At 38.6% G+C, this 16,717-nt stretch overlaps 3 protein-coding genes across 3 annotated transcripts; all 3 read left to right on the top strand.

Annotated features, from left to right (window-relative positions):
- Positions 1–1,070: 1,070 nt before the first annotated feature.
- On the top strand, positions 1,071–1,833 carry LOC135637290 (NDR1/HIN1-like protein 26). The gene has a single exon (XM_065149928.1). The coding sequence runs from the start codon at positions 1,158–1,160 to the stop codon at positions 1,788–1,790; it is 633 nt and encodes a 210-aa protein (XP_065006000.1). The 5' UTR covers positions 1,071–1,157; the 3' UTR covers positions 1,791–1,833.
- A 9,170-nt stretch (positions 1,834–11,003) lies between these two features.
- Positions 11,004–14,024, top strand: LOC135636392 (zinc finger CCCH domain-containing protein 35-like). Its single transcript, XM_065148079.1, has 3 exons — positions 11,004–11,718; positions 13,720–13,807; positions 13,899–14,024. Exons 1-3 carry the CDS (start codon positions 11,171–11,173, stop codon positions 14,022–14,024), a joined length of 762 nt encoding a protein of 253 aa, XP_065004151.1. The 5' UTR covers positions 11,004–11,170.
- Positions 14,025–14,626: 602 nt separating this feature from the next.
- On the top strand, positions 14,627–16,717 carry LOC135637368 (zinc transporter 8-like). Its single transcript, XM_065150084.1, has 3 exons — positions 14,627–15,344; positions 15,477–15,626; positions 16,130–16,717. Exons 1-3 carry the CDS (start codon positions 14,739–14,741, stop codon positions 16,433–16,435), a joined length of 1,062 nt encoding a protein of 353 aa, XP_065006156.1. The 5' UTR covers positions 14,627–14,738; the 3' UTR covers positions 16,436–16,717.

The raw sequence follows: 16,717 nt of genomic DNA, 5'->3' as shown, positions 1-16,717 counted from the left end.
AGTTCCTATGCGTTCGTTCGAATATTATCATCGATAATTATTTCTACAAGAAAAGAAGAAATCCAATTTTGTTCTCCTCTGAATTTTAATATAATATGTTATCTGAACATCAAATTCAACCTAGCTAGAGAGGATTGCTTATAGAAAAAAATAAATATATATGTTATATATGGAAAAAAAAAATTGATTTAATTGATCTTAAAGAGATCATATATTGCCTCTGGTTTCACAGTTTATATGGTAAGCTGCCTAATTGCCTTTTTAAATGGGGATGTATATTAAATGGGATGTGCCGAGTATTTGATTATGAAATTAATAGTTTCACATGAAGAAAATATTAAATGGGGATGAATATAAGTATGAGTTTAAGACTCAATTGTTTTAAGAAAGGATTGTTCACTTATCCATCTGTTACCTATTTATAAATATGTCAACCTGCCATTCTAAAGAATGTTAGCTAACATGTGAAGAAGAACTGAGAAGAAAGAAGTCACACCTTTTTCTGCTTCAGTTAAGTATTCCAGTCCATGATTCCAAGCCTTTTCTTTTGCTGAAACCTTGTGCATTTAATTTAATCTGCCTTCTAATTAAAGAACATTTTTAGGTAGGTTGAGGTGGCATAAACAACACCAAACTGCTAGACATGTCAAAGTTAGAGAATCAAATTGCATCTCTTCCACCACTCACCATGAGCACACCAAACCGCACTTTCTCCATCTCAATCGACCCTCCCCAATCATAGTTGCTTGAAACCCTAAAAGAACGAGTTAGCTTTTTCTTTTGATAGCTTGCTTTCTGTCAGTTTGTTTCCTCCACAAGGTGGATCATATACTCGGGCTACAACAAAGTGTATCATCGTCTGAATCTCAACCACTGATTCGAATCATCAGATCAGATTATGCTTTGATCCCAAATTCCATGCATCATCGTGCTTGGATCCATGGATCACTGATATCTACTGTGTACACTTCAAAGTACATGGAACAGTGGACAACCCTATCTACTAGTCAAAAGGCTGCGTTGATCTCTACAAATAATTGTTTAGCTTTGTGCATGATAATGTATTGCGCACCACCGTCTCATATTAAAGACATCTCCTCGCTGCAGTCTCATCCTCAACCCCTCTCTTGCTGCAAATCATCCCACCTTCATAGCAGATGTCTCTTCTCGTCACCACATCACCCAAGGACTGCTCTAAGAAGGGTTTCCACTTGAACAAGCCGAACAAGAAGATTCTCTACAGCTTGTTCTCCCTTCTCGTCTCCATCCTCTCCGTAGTCTTCCTCATCTGGCTCGTCCTCCACCCCACCAAGCCGGAATTCTACCTTAGGGACACCGCAGTCTACGAGCTGAGCCTCGCCTCGCCTCGCCTCCTCAACTCCACCATCCAAGCCACCGTCGTCTCCAAGAACCCCAACTCCCATGTCGGCATCTACTACGACCGGCTTCGTGCTTACGCGGCCTACAAAGGACAGCAGATCACCGGCGACTCCGAGCTCCCGCCGTTTTACCAGGGCCACCAGGACATCAACATCTTGTCTTCCTCCCTGTATGGGATCGCCATGCCGGTTGCTCCCTCGTTTGGTTACCACGTCAGCCGCGACCAGACCGCCGGGAGGTTGTATCTTGAGCTCAAGCTCGACGGGAAGCTCCGATGGAAGGTGGGGAGTTGGGTGTCGGGGAGTTACAGAATCGATGTAGACTGCGTTGCTGTGATAGTGCCGAGACCCGGCGCTGATCCGGGACCGATGAGTTTGGTGCAAGGAACTCACTGTTCTACTACTGTGTAACGATGACAATTAGTACTGCTTAGTTGTGTAGCTGTTTACTCCATTTTGGTCTTTCTTCTTTAGTATCATACGCCCTTACGATTGGTACTCACTAAACTTCATCTAGAGAACAACCAGAACACTCTTTCTTGTATAACCATGCATCAGATCATGGCCCCATTAGATCCCCGGTAAGAACACCCATCTATCTTTTTGTTTCCTTTAGAGGAGTTTTATTGAATTTTCTTTTATATTTATAATCTTATTTATAACTTTTAATATTCTCAGTATATCCCTCTTCAAATGAATATAAATATCAACAACTATTACTTAGTTCCAATAAACTTTTCTAACCCCTTGCATGCAATCTCTTTTTTTCTCATTCTTCTACTTTTTCTTAGACTAATTCTTTTTCTCCTCCTAATTATCATAGTATATTTAACCATCAATGACATAAAAAAAATAATCATATGGGATAATATGAAGATGAGAGAGGAAAAGATAAAAAATATATATATATATATATTTTATATTTATTAGATCAATTTAATATTTTTAAAATATAAAACATCAGGTTATAGACATGAAAGATGATATTTCGAATTTAATATTGGGTCAGTGTGTATTAACCAAATAGATATCGGGATTATGAAAAATAAGAGAATGATTAATAAATGAGAGATTGTATTTAGTCAATTATATTATATTATTTTTAAAATAATCATATAAAATAAGAGGTTGCGAATAGCAATCTCCATCTTCACTTATTTGATATCAAAGATGATGCTCATCGATTGAGCTAAAGTTTGCAGTCTCGAGTGGGTATCGCAATCGAGTTGCTCGGCGCTTGGAATGGTCACTCTTTCTCTTCACTGCCTCGTTTGAATCTTTTAGATGCTCCTTTTATCACATCACCTTTCTCCAAGTGTGGTGTGGACCGAACAAATAATCGGACCACATCATCGTCTGAAGAACGTACACGGAAAAGAGTACTATTGTGTGTGCATATTTGATGCTAAACTGATGTTTCCACAATTTTGGTGTGTTAATCAAATCTCCTCACAAATCCTCCAATGATCCTGTAGTTATATGCCACAGATGTTCTTTTGGGAGTATACCTTTTTATTTCTGGTTCGATGCAGAGACATGAAACAGGAGGGGCCTTCACGGAAGGAAGGGTGATCAGATTCCAGTGCCTCTCCTTTTTCTGCAAAGGTGGGTGAGCAGATTGAGGCAGAAAAGTGCTAATTCAGACCCCAGACTCGTAGAGTTGTGTTTGGAAGAGAGTACACAGCACAGAATCATGCCAAGGAAAGAACAGCGGAGCTGTGGTCCATTACCGCCATTCATGTTGAACATGAGGGGCGGACGCCTTGGTGGCTAAGGAACTCCAGTTTAGTGACCGAAGGGACTCATCTCTACAACGTGATATGGACAAACAGTACGTTGGAAGTCTTCTGCCACAAGTTTATCGAAAGCGAGATTGTTGTCTTACTGACGAAAACTTGTGTTGCAGGCAATCGTAGAAAACCAAATGAAGTGGCCTACGTATTTATCCTATTTTGGTGGCAACAAACTCCTCTAAATAAAGGTAAAAGCGGTGTGCGGATGGATGGACAACCTTCTCTGCCTCAACCTCGAATAAACTCAGCAAAATTGCAAACGTGAGTCTTCATTATTTCCAGGCTTTCCATGATCGATTTCGTCGACAAACACCAACACCCTGACAAATACGCGTAGGATACCACTTACGTCTCTTTGTTCATGACTCTCGATTTCATTTTATTATATTTTAACCTCTCTTCTTTCCGATTGGCTGTAAGATTTTTTTTATTCCAATTCTGGTGAATGAACAGATTCTGAACTTTTGTTATCTTGTTAGTTTATTATCCTAAGAGGATTTTTTTTTAAAAGATTAGTTGATGCGAAGTGGTCTTTGGTCCAATTGATCGTAAAGTTTTAAATATGAGATATTCGTTCTAGTCTTAACGTGTTCCAATTAATCAATGTTTGATTTATTGGATTCCTAACTATTTCACGTTGGTGACGTATAGAGATTTTATTTTATGAAAATATTTTCTTTAGCTTCTATACATTTTGTCACTAATTTTATTAAATAATCTTGGATAATTTATCCTTAATAATGGGGTTTCATCGAATCCAATGGCCCATGTTTGCTTTTTACCAGAGGTGTTTCTTTTATTTAAAATATCAAAAATACTTTGAAGTTAGGTTGATCATTTTTATTAAATTAAGTGACTTGATTCAAACCCAACTAATCCAAATGATTAGGATCTCCATGTGGGTCGAATTGATTCAAGTCAGATCCTTCAAAATGGATCAAGTCGAGTTTAATAAAAAATGAAAGAAGGTTACATGAGGGTTATATCGAATAAGTATAACTCTAATGTAGGTTATGGTAACTAAGGCTCCTCTTCTCTCTTGTGCTCCTCATAGGTAACGAGTGACAGTGACCAACACTCCTCTCCTCTCCTCTTTGGTGACAACTAGTACTTTTTTTTATTAGGTTGTGTTCATTTTCGATGATGAATGATGACTAACTACTCCTCTCTTTTTTGACAGTGGCAAACTCTTGTGCTCCTCTCCCGTGAGAATTTGTATGTGCTGCTATGTTGATTGATATGTGCGTTTCACATTAACACTTGATATTATATGGAATTCTTAGGTAATATAACAAATAACAAGACTATCTAAGAGCTATGTAATCGAATATTTTAGATGTCATCCTAATCTTGTTTTCTACCAATTAGCGACCTATCTAGTCACCTAATAGAAATGGAAGAAGTTGCTTACTCTGAACAAGTGGTGAGTGTATGTTTTACATAGTCATGCTTGCACAACATTATTATGAGTAGGAAAGTAATTTGTAATCGTTAACACTTGAATTTTCTCATGTGCTTACTATATTCAAGGAAGATCTTTGCATTGACAATTTGTTGTACCTTCACTTGTTATGATTTTAGACGCCATTATATTGTTATGAAAATTAGTATTGTCATTATACATGCATAATCCAAATTGTTGTTTCATACTAATTCCAACAAGATTATTGACTGGTTGAAGTCTTATGAGGACCTATTCATATATAATGCATAACATGAACTAAATGACTACATGTAGCTATGTGCTTGTAGTGATAGTGCCGAAGGATAAATAATGAATATATGTGGTTGTGCAACATCTAAAAGCTTGAGAAAATGTTTGATCTCATTTTATGGTTTAAATACTATGATAAGAGTGTGTAGTTAGTCTTCTTGATTGTGATGTTAAGAGGATAAATGAGGCCTAAACCTCGCATCAGATTTCAATTCGGCCTTTGTAGGATTTCATAAAATAGAGTTCCAAATTTTGGAACATTAGAGTTCGAGCGTGTCATTATTTTATGAATTATCATCTATCATCTTATATGGTTGATGATACATGCTAATAATCTGCCTGCTTTTGATAACCCGCTCGCCCTTTAGCAGGCTTAGATCATCGCACTTCATTGATAACCTGCTTGTAAGTTATCTTTACCAAATAAGATTTTAATTCATTTAGTTAGACATATTGTTTGATTGGAATGTACGGGTACTAAACTCTCTAATATGTATATGTTTTAATTTCTCTTTCTTTTTATCCCTAATGGATACAATGTCCTCTATTTATAACCTTTATTTTTGTAGGTATATACAAAATGATGCCATTACATAGATCTCTTTAACTTGGGAAAAAGAAGATAGATAAGATAATGCAGTTAGTATAATTAATATATATCATAACTTAAAGATTTATATTAATCATTATCAAGTCATATGTAATTAATTAATTTTTTTAAGATGTAAAATTGAAGAAGCATGAAATACCTTTTCCTCCTTCATCTCCGGTTGTATCATCTTCTCCTATGTCGCCCCCCCCCCTCCGTCACCACCTCATCCTTTCTCAACTACCCATGAACACTCTCTATAATGTATAGTCAATGATCATTATTATATCAATCATTTTAGATGTTTTCTTTGTAAACCCAGAAGTTGAGAGCACTTAGATTTTCATTTTCTTTAGGGTGTGTCGTCTCTTTGTATTCTTATTAAGACACCTTTTTATTATGTAGCAAATATTCTTAACATTTCTATGTTTCACTCTACTTTTTATAGTATTTTAGTTCATTTTACATTTGGTGGTGACCTAATCAAGTCTAGTCTGACCGATATTACTCTAATTTTGAGAGTTCCTAATTATGGGAACCCGTAGATGTTGAAGCGTTGACTTTAGATATATGTTTGAGAAATTATTTAGCGATTAGGAAATTCCTATGTTGACATTACCAACTTTTGTCAATAGTATATTTTGTATATATTTATTTATATTTTATTTTATCAAACCAATTATATATCACCCCCCATGTTACTATCTTATATCAATGATTTAAATTTGTTGACTAAGTACAACTAGACAATCATTCTTACACTGTCATTAAGATTCCAATTAATAGTGCTCGAATAAAGAAGTTGAAACTTGAAGATAGAATATACCGATCTTAATGTAAACTAGATCTCCTTTATATATTGGTGATGACGATCTTTAACGTTGTTGTTGCATTGGTAGAATAGGGGTAATGGTGCGATTTGGAAAACAACGAAGGGCTATCTAGAACTTAAAAAAGAATATATCAAATACTTAGTGTTTTATTGAATCGGTTTGGCAACAAATCGGTTCAGCCCAAAAACTAGAGTCAACCATAATCAACGAGCATCAACTATCATTTTGTTATTTTATAGCAGGGTATTTTGATCATAGTTTTAAAAATAGGGTGCCCTTTGATAAAAAAACACAGGGGTGCCATCTTATAAAACCCCATTGTTGAGAGTTTTTTGGGGGTAAATTATCCTATTTTAAAATTATTTTTTAGATCATATTCTATTTTTCATCCTAATCAATTTTATTGTTTTACCATGCAAAATTTTTAAAGATTGTGCATCGAGGTTTCATGTGTAACAGCTTCAATAATTGGATTTACATGTGCAAGAAGTGTAATTACTTTTTGGTAAATTCTCGGGAAAGGTTTTTTTGGCTTTTCCAAAGAGATGTCTTCCATTTGAGTTTTTTCCAAAGGACATCCTTATTTATCATCATCTTTGAAATAAACCCTAGATGCAACATTACAATGTCCATGAAAGATGTAATGCAAAGGACGAATCAAGTCAATGGATGATCTTATGGACAACGGACAAAGTTAATGGTATTGGAAAAAACCTATTAAAGCGGAATAATTTTTTTCTCTCTTTGTGTATCAAAATGGGTTCATCATCAAAATACTAACTTATGTCAAAATATAAATATCAACTAGAGCAACAAAAATAGTAGAGTAATAAATCAATCATACAGGACTATAGTCCACCTTAAACTTTCACTATCACCAATAATGATAATAAATTTATAGTAAATCTTTTTTAGAATAACTAAGGATCATAATATCATTAAGAACATAGATATAGACTCAAGAATAATATACCATCATCATCATGAATCTCATCAAAAAAAGAATTTTAGATCTTACAAAGTGAATATAGTAGAAAAGTATATCAGAACCGAAACTCAAAATCTCTATGTTCTTTTCTTCTCTCTCTACGCCGCCGCCCGCACAAACGCTTCCTCTCGTTAACTGCCCTCAACTGCACATCTTTTTATTTTTTTTTATTTTTTTTTAATTGTTGATAAATCAGATTTGGGCTTACATTAGTCCAAGCCCTCGTTTGGGCTGGAACCAACAGTTGGTGACATTGTAGCTAATGGATGAAGCTATCGTGCATGATGTGATACAGTGATCAATTACGGTGAAGAGCATGGAGTAGGAACGAGTGACCGTCGATCATTTGATTAGCAGAAGAAAGAGGAGACGATGTCAAGTTGATCGAGCAACTTCTCCAAGCCTAGTGGTCATTGTAAGATTACTATCGACTCTCAGATGGTTTGTGAACTATAGTCCTCTTGATGATATTTTGGTGACTTACTCGCTAAAGGGACATACTCGGATGTTCGGTACAAGATTTTTAGAGCTATTCACATTGGATCAAATGAGATCATATCATATCTCCTATAACTATATACTTCTCTGTCGGTTGTCTTTAGCTTCATCTATAGTTTTCTATATGAAGCTACTCCTTTAGTCAGTCCTCTATGGATTCTTCCTCATGGTTGGCATCACATCATCACCATGCTAGCTGGACCCTCATGACCACTTGGCAAGTTGAGTTTCAAGTGAGCATCAATTTTGTCCATACCAAATATAAAATTATATTAAAATTATATCTATAAAAAAAAAATTGTTTTCTGCTAAAAAATAAGTATGTGATTCCCAAAAGTTGTTACTATTCAAAATTATTTTTTTATGCAAAAGAAAAAACCTGATTTCATATATAAAACAACATAGGCCCATTGATTTTTTTTCATCTTTATTAAATTTCAACTGAATGAAAACTTTTCTTCCCATATTCATATTTTATATTCACAAAAATTATTTTTATGTTTTTGGCTCATTTTACGAAATTGATATTTCCAGAAGTTTTGGGCTAATGGGGGCTAATGATGATGTAGACATCAAAACAAAGTTAGTTTCCAAGACATTTATGATCATGCTATAATCAATATTAGACTCACAAAAAGGCCAAGCTTTCATACAATTGCTTAAGGTGATAAATCCTCTCTCCCACTTATAAGTTTGAAATTTTTTTTTTTTGGTTAAAAATTATAATCCAACAATTATCGGTAAGGTTCACTCAATGATTTACTCACTTTTGTTTACGGAAAAAATCTTCTCAATCATTAACAACTTCACACGTGGTTGTAATTTGATTGGCATAAAGAACGATTAATTTAAAAAGAATGATTATGAGTTATCCCCTCACGGATATTCTATCAAATATTCTATTTTTTTATCTGGTATAAAAAGTTATCTTTTATATATTAATCGAGATCAAAGATTTTTTACTATTTTGACTCATCAACCTTAGAATTAACATAAAAGCATATTCGCCTTAGCCCTCGGGAAGGCTTTGAAGAAACCTTAATGGTCACTTCATCGCTCCTAGATTGAATCACATCATGCTCACTCAAATGTTATGATTTTTCACCTAATATTTATCTATAAGAATTTAATTATTGTTACGATAAAATTATTCTTTTACAAATTTTACGATAAATATTTGACTTATAAAAATCTCCCTACTTGCATAAGAATCAAACTTGAATGCACGTATCCAATTCTTCCATTCTCTCATTGCAACAAGAAAAATATTGTCACACTTCGTACCATCTATTTGAAGGTTTAAGGCTCCCACTCATCACCTCGTGAAAGCTTTTGCCCGCATATGCTTCCTTTAATGGGTGCTCATCCACAATGCTGCCACCTTCGTCCACTGAGCCATTCTGTCAGGCCTATAAATAATGGATGTGGTTATCTTTCCTCATCATCTGACCTAATCACAATGATCACACACAGCATGAAACCGATACTGCTGCTCTTTCTTGCCTCTGCGCTCCTCCTGTCCGCGGCGGCACCGACAGCATCGGTGACCTGCAACCCCGTGGAGCTCAACCCGTGCTCGTCGGCGGTACTGTCGGGGGCCCGGCCGTTGGCCGCCTATGTCAAAGGTTCCGGGGTGCCCATTCCCAGCTGCTGAATGCTTCAAGATCGACCATCTTCTCCGTCGGGAACATGATCGCCATCCATGGAGATCCTTCTAAGCCTTCACTGTACTGTGTGTGTACAATAACAATAAGCTAGACATTGACCAGTGTCTAGAGAATTAATGCTGTTCTTAGATGGACCTTCAAATGCATGTACATGGATTTAAAAAAATCTCTCAAAATATAAATTGATGATCATTTTCGATAACATCACCAAATATATTCGAGAGTTTAGAGTGTATGTTTAAACTATCATACATCTAACATCGTGTGAAGCCCTTATAGTTCTGCATTAAAAGATTAGGTCATTATCTTCTCTTTCTATTTCTATATAACCACTCTAATTGATATATTAGAGAACCATCAATCAGATGAACTTGAGAATATCTTATTATTATTATAGATCTTCAATTGATCTATAATTTTAACCCGAATCTAATTAGATGAGCAGAAGGATCTAGATAGAGTTAAAATAGTAAGATTCCAATACTAGGATTTATTTTCAATTGAACAATAATTTTAATCAGAATCTAATTAAATCTTTAATATATCTTATCCTAAGTTATCGGGTCATATAATAATCTACATTATTTGATCCTAAGGATACACTAGTCTGGTGATATTGGAAGAAACCAACTATATAGAAAGAGACACTGAAGGTTTTGGATGAGCTCCACAAAAAAAAAAAAAAAAAAAAGGAAGAGAGATAGATGTTTTATGAAATATTCTTATGTTAGAGGTAAAATTTGGAAAATAAAATTAAGTAAATAGTCTTGCATTCATAAGTGAGAAAGTGGGGTTAAGTATCTTAGATTTTCATGCATAACTTAATAAACTTAAGCTTTTGGAACAAAATTCAAGACTAGCTAACCCTCCTCTTCCTCCTCAGGATCTTGAGGTCTTGCTCCTCTAGATCGACTCCATAATCTGTCTTACCTTCATCTTTCATGAAATAGAGAAGGAAAGATCGGAGTGCTGTTCATCTTCTCATATAAATTATTCCTTCCCTTCCCCTCCCCTTCTTTCTTTCTCTATTTCTTCTTCTTCTTCTTCTTCTTCTTTCTTGCCTCTAGTATCAAGCAATCGTTTGTCTACAACATGGTTGTATAAGACTTAAAGCCTGCGTGTTTTGCCTGAGAATGCACCGCCACCAGTAGAAGAAGAAATACCATTTCCACCAACCATTCTGTCCGCTGCCGGAGAGCTCGGACAAAGCATCAAGCCGTTTCAGATACCCGTAGAACAGCCCTCTGCATCTCTTGTCGTCGCCCGCAACAGATCGAATGGCACCGCTCCACGCGTCCGTCGCCCCCGCCCTTTACACCTCCTCCCCCGGTGGTGCCGTGTTATCCAGCCATGACTTGGCTCCTCATGAAACCACCACCAGCAGAACTTAAGACTGCGTCCTAAAGTTTGATGTCCATGGAGTTGTGGTGTGCAGTGTTCTGCGGTACTCAACTCATAGGTCATCGGGTTACATAACTTTAACTACTCGAGTTGGTGGCAGAATTGTACGTTACACTTGCCTAACATGCATGCAGATCCAAACAAAGGCGATGCCTCTATAAATAGCGCGAGTTCGAGACCCGTCGACGTCATCGGAGAAGAAGAAGGTGGCTTTTCCAGTGCTCATTTACTCCTCTTTTCATTACACGCTCTCCTTCTCCTTCTGACAACACAACGCCGGAAATAAAGGGGGAAAAGGACAGAGATAGATGTTTAGGATGCATAACGACATCCCGAACATGAACTACGAGTACCCAATCCTGGTCCTCCCCTGCTACCTCCAGCTCTCGGAGGCCGCCCGACTCGCCTACGGCGTCACCAAGGCCGAACTCGACGACTTCCTCATGTACGAGTTCAAGGTGAAGCGGTGCGCCAAGGCGTACCCGCACCAGTGGATGACGTGCCCGTACGCGCACCGCGGCGAGAAGGCTCGGCGCCGGGACCCCCGCAGGTTCCCCAACCATGGCATCCCTTGCCCTGAGTTCCGGCAGACAGGGGCTTGCCGGAGGGGCCAGAAATGCGAGTTCGCCCACGGGGTCTTCGAGTTCTGGCTGCACCCGACGCGATACCGGACCCGGATGTGCATCTCGGGGCCGGCGTGCAGGCGCAAGATCTGCTTCTTCGCGCACACGGTTGACGAGCTCCGGCCTGAGGGCCTTGGCGGCGGCGTCCCCGCAGGGGTGGGAAAGCTTGCGGAAGGGACTTCAGCAGGGGGAACGGAGGAAAGTGGGGAGGAGTTTGCGGAACCCGATCTGAGGTGGGTGTATGACTTGGTGGACTGAGAGGTCTTGACAGGGGTGGAGAGAGAGAGAGAGAGAGATAAGACCAGTGGCTTGTGAGTGGAACCATGGGTGTGCGTATATAGAGTAGCCAAAGGTGCTTTGATTACCAATTCTTCTGATAGGTGTGAAAGCTTGCAGCGTCTCGTTTGTGCAGATGTCGATGAAGCCGAGACGGCCTCGACGGCCTCGACGGGAGCGGCAAGTGATCTCTGTTTCTTGTCTACGATTGGTTTAAGCTGATGTCATGTGTAGAATTCATCACGGTGGAATTTGGTCCACTATTGAATCGGTCAGCTGCGCATATCTTCGCTCTTTTACTATTAACTTTTATATATATTAGGAGGGAGAGAAAAATCGAAAACTAAAAAAAAAATAGAAATTAATAATCAAAAAATATATCACACGACTTTTTGTATCTAGTTAATTTTTTTTAATAAAAAAAAATAGAAATTGATTTAGTTAATTTTAAAAAAGTAACTAAATTAACTAAAAATAAAGATATTTATTTTTTATATTTCTTTATATATACATCCTCCTTTTAAAATTTTAGAAATAAATTTATAATTTTTGGTATGTTTAAATTATTTTTGATTAAAAAAAATCAATATTTCGATTCAAAACCGGAACAAGTGATTTCCATCCAAAATCAACATCGAATCCATGGATTCTAAAACCAAAATCGAAAGTTCCAAACCATGATTAGGGCTACTACCAATGGCAACGAACAACACCCATATTCTCGTTCGGGTTAGTAATAATCTTATATCGATCCACTCGTGTCTAGCCCATATTCTAATCTCGTTGGCAAGTGTTATTTACCTCATGTAGAGGGCAGCCCCGCACGAACCCAAACTCCAGCTAAGAACATGTTATGCTTTCATTATCACTCTTCAACTTAGTACATGGTTTGGATCTTATATATGATGCATGCTAGATAAAGTAAATACCTTGATTTCCGAACTTGTTGGGTCGTACTAGATTTCTGAACTTGTGGCATTTGATATCATTATGAGATGGCATCTGAAGCTTCTTAATGTGAAAGATCATATCATGAAATCTTGGTAAAGATGCAGAAGAATCAATACTTGGTTTAAATTTTAAGTGAAGTGGATCTTATTATAAGGAGTGAACAACTATCATTTTGATCATGGAAGTTATTCAACTCTTTCTAATTATGCATGATAGTTCGATACTTTTGCATTACCTATCCATATATTCTATGCATATATTTAGACAATTGAAACTACGTATCAGAGTATATTATCTGCATGAGATATGGTTTATATATGTTGAGAACATTGATGGCTGCCGAGGGACCGTAAGGCATGTATCGATAGGTAAGTTTCTTAGAGGACTAGTGACCCATGACTACATTGTCTCCTGATGGGGGAGATACCTCTCCATCATGGTAGGCAAGAGATGCCAATCCCTATAATGGATCCTCTATAATTTGGAGAGCTATCCATCTCGCAAGTCAAGTATCCTATTGAGCTATTATTGATGGTTTGATATGTTAAAAGCATATTATGTTATATAACCCTTATGCTAATATTTCATATTATTACTCATTTTATCTCCTTTTTAAATTATTTATTCTTTTTTATATCTGCTTGCCCGTATTATTGATATCATTTTCATGTTTAGGAGTTATCCTACTCAACATTACCTGTTGAGATGTATTTTTTTATTTTTTTATTTAGACTTGCATAATCTTAATGCAAATTGAGTTACATAATATGTCTATAAAGAAATAATCAAGCCTCGACTTTGACTGTTGTTGGTCCCCTAAAGCCTCCATCCAACCTTACGGACGCCCAAATGGGCAATCAGAAGTCTACCAGCTGCGGTTTTGGGCTTACTGACTATATCCTGATCCTTTCTTCAGAAACACAAAACTAAATCTGCCATGGCTTCATAAAGTATTTTGCCTTTTTGTTTCGTTTGACTGAGTCTTTTGCTTTTGTTCTTCTTCAAAGTTTGTCTCCTATCACCAGCTTGGCTTGCTTTCCGTTCTTTGGTTCTCCATTCTTGACTCTCAGAGATCTTAATTTCTATGATAGTCTGGTATACATCATATACTAGTCGACAAGAAAGATCTTATACATGGTCCCAAAACTTCGTACCCGAGTTGACTAAGAGTTGTCGACTTTCGCAGTCAACTGATCCTTGGTGCAATGTGCGGGACCAGTTATCGCCTGTTCTCACTGCCCCTTCGCGGTTCCGCCTCTCCAAAGGGATTGCAGCACCGAGTATTCCAAGGGCCCCATTATGGAGCGCGTGATGCCTTTGGGAAATCTACGTTCTTATCGTAGAAGACTTGGAGTCCACTCTCCTATGGCAGCCACCCGTTCAGAAAAGATTCTCCACCCGAGCAGACGTGCTTTCGGTTCACACAGGGACTTGGAAAGCCGCATGCTCTGGAAATCTTACGAGGCAAGTGGCAACGGACGCGTGTCGTCACATCATGGATGTGAGGGACGGTCGTATCGTCCGACCAGCCTTCGCTGCGATGAATCCACGTGTTATGGTAACCCCACTCGCCTATAATTGCGACGATCCACGTTGCTGATTCGACAGTTGCGTTGTTCTCCGGGGAAGGAAACTGACGCTTCCAAATCGGAATGACAACATTATGTCGACACTTGGTTGACTCGAAACAATCCCTGATTGGAGAGCTCCATTAATTGATTTGATTGGATAAATCCAAGCCGTAAATACAACACATCCAAACCCGGTCATATAATAATAATAATAATAATGATAATTTAATTCTGTTGTAACAACCAAGCCCATGGCTTTTTGGTGTGCTCATCGTCTCCTCACCAACAACCAACCAATCTTGTTCTCTCTTTCATACTTCCATATTGCTTATTGTGCTCATCCCAACCTCAAAATAAAAGAGAGCGTATTTCCGTCAACTGTGAGAGATTCGCTCCTTTTTCTATATATACATGTTATTCTACGAACCTCTTCACGCTCACAACCCGGATAGAAGATGAGAGGCGTTTGGTGCTTCGTCTTTCTCATTGTTTTGCTGCTTCCTCTCGTTGCTCGCGGCGACTGTGACTGCTCGGCTGACGAGGAAGGCCGCGATAAGAAGAAGGCGCTGCCGCTCAAGATCGCGGCAATATTTTCTATCCTGGTCTGCGGAGGTTTTGGCGTATGCATTCCCATCCTGGGCAAATGGATACCTGCGCTCCGTCCCGACAAGGACATCTTCTTCGTGATCAAGGCCTTCGCTGCCGGAGTCATTCTCGCCACCGGATTTATCCATATCCTACCCGATGCATTCGAAAACCTCACGTCACCCTGTCTTCCATCGAGCCCTTGGCAGGACTTCCCCTTCGCCGGGTTTGGCGCGATGGTCGCCGCTGTCGGAACGCTGATGATCGATACGATTGCCACCGGATACTTTAATCGCCTCCACGGCAATAAGATGCGGACGACGGTGAGCGACGAGGCAAACGCGGATGTGGAGAAGACATCCGATGGCTTGGATCACGTGCACACTCATGCAACCCATGGCCACGCGCATGGCTCCACGATGATGGACTCGGCGGACGCTTCTGCTCAACTCATCCGGAACCGAGTTATCTCTCAGGTAAAACAAAACAAAAAAAATTGATGCTTTCTTTCTCAGCATATTAAATTCACGGAAAACTCGAGACTTTTTTCTTTTTTTGGAATAAGAATCATAGTAAAAGTGCTGAGAATTTTGATGGACCTGAGACAGGTTTTGGAGCTCGGGATCATCGTTCATTCCGTGATCATCGGGATCTCGTTGGGTGCATCAGAGGTACCATCCACCATAAGACCTCTGGTAGCTGCTCTCAGCTTTCATCAGTTCTTCGAGGGCATGGGACTGGGAGGGTGCATCGTTCAGGTATAATAATACTTGGTTGAATACAGTTTATATTAGTATATTAAGAGGTACATAATTGGTGTCGATGAGTTTTTATACTTTAATATCATATTTCGTTTGTTTATGTTAAGCACAGCAATCCTTATAAACTGAACTGCCGAGAATTTGAGCCAGATTAATGAAGTTTAAGTTGAACAGGAATTAGATTCACGCAGGACATACAAGCTGTAGCTTATGTTCGGTATGCGTAGCCGCAAACTACGACCAGCCCACCTTTTCACCGAGTCATAGCCTCGCATCGCTTCCTAGCCTTGCACGAAAGCAGTGTGTTCACATAAAAATGGGTGGATAACGTCGCCTAAAGATAGGGATAAATACTGTCGTCCCTACTGAATACTAGTGGGGGGCTTCACGAGTATTAGATTTTCTTGCTTTGCGGCTCTCCGTTTGCTGCTTAGTTAGAACCGAGTGGCCGACTAAAATCTGGTTTAATTCCATTAACGACCTGCTATTATTACTTGCAGGCAAAGTTCAAGGCAAAGTCGATAGTGACCATGGGGCTCTTCTTTTCTCTCACAACACCAGTTGGGATCGCGATAGGCATTGGGATAGCATCCGTCTACGACGAGAACAGCCCCACCGCTCTGATCGTGGAAGGATGTCTCAACTCTGTCGCGTCTGGCATCTTGATCTACATGGCACTGGTGGATCTGCTTGCCGCAGATTTTATGAACCCGCGGGTGCAGAGTAAAGCGAGATTGCAGTTTATGATAAATGTATCTCTGCTTGTTGGAGCAGGTCTGATGTCTCTACTGGCTAAGTGGGCTTAGCAGCAATATTCATTAATAGTATAGCTTCTCTCTTCTTTTTTTTTTCTTTTTTTTGCGCCATCCCTCCCTTATAATTAAGAGATATATTTTTTTGGGTCTCTACTTCTGTCCTTTGCTCTTGTTTTTTTTGGAAAGTAGTGGCGGTGTATCTATTCGTGCCACCAAGCAGTGGGAAAAAAGATGTGGTTTGGTTAGGCTTCGTACTTGTAGGATGTGAAAGACAATCCATTTAGATTTTGAGCTGCCTCTTGAATGAATAGTTATTATACTCTAATTTTTCTA

This window comes from Musa acuminata, chromosome BXJ3-4 (assembly GCF_036884655.1).
Source record: "Musa acuminata AAA Group cultivar baxijiao chromosome BXJ3-4, Cavendish_Baxijiao_AAA, whole genome shotgun sequence".
Lineage (NCBI taxonomy): Eukaryota > Viridiplantae > Streptophyta > Magnoliopsida > Zingiberales > Musaceae > Musa > Musa acuminata.
This window is presented reverse-complemented; position numbering and strand designations above follow the sequence as displayed.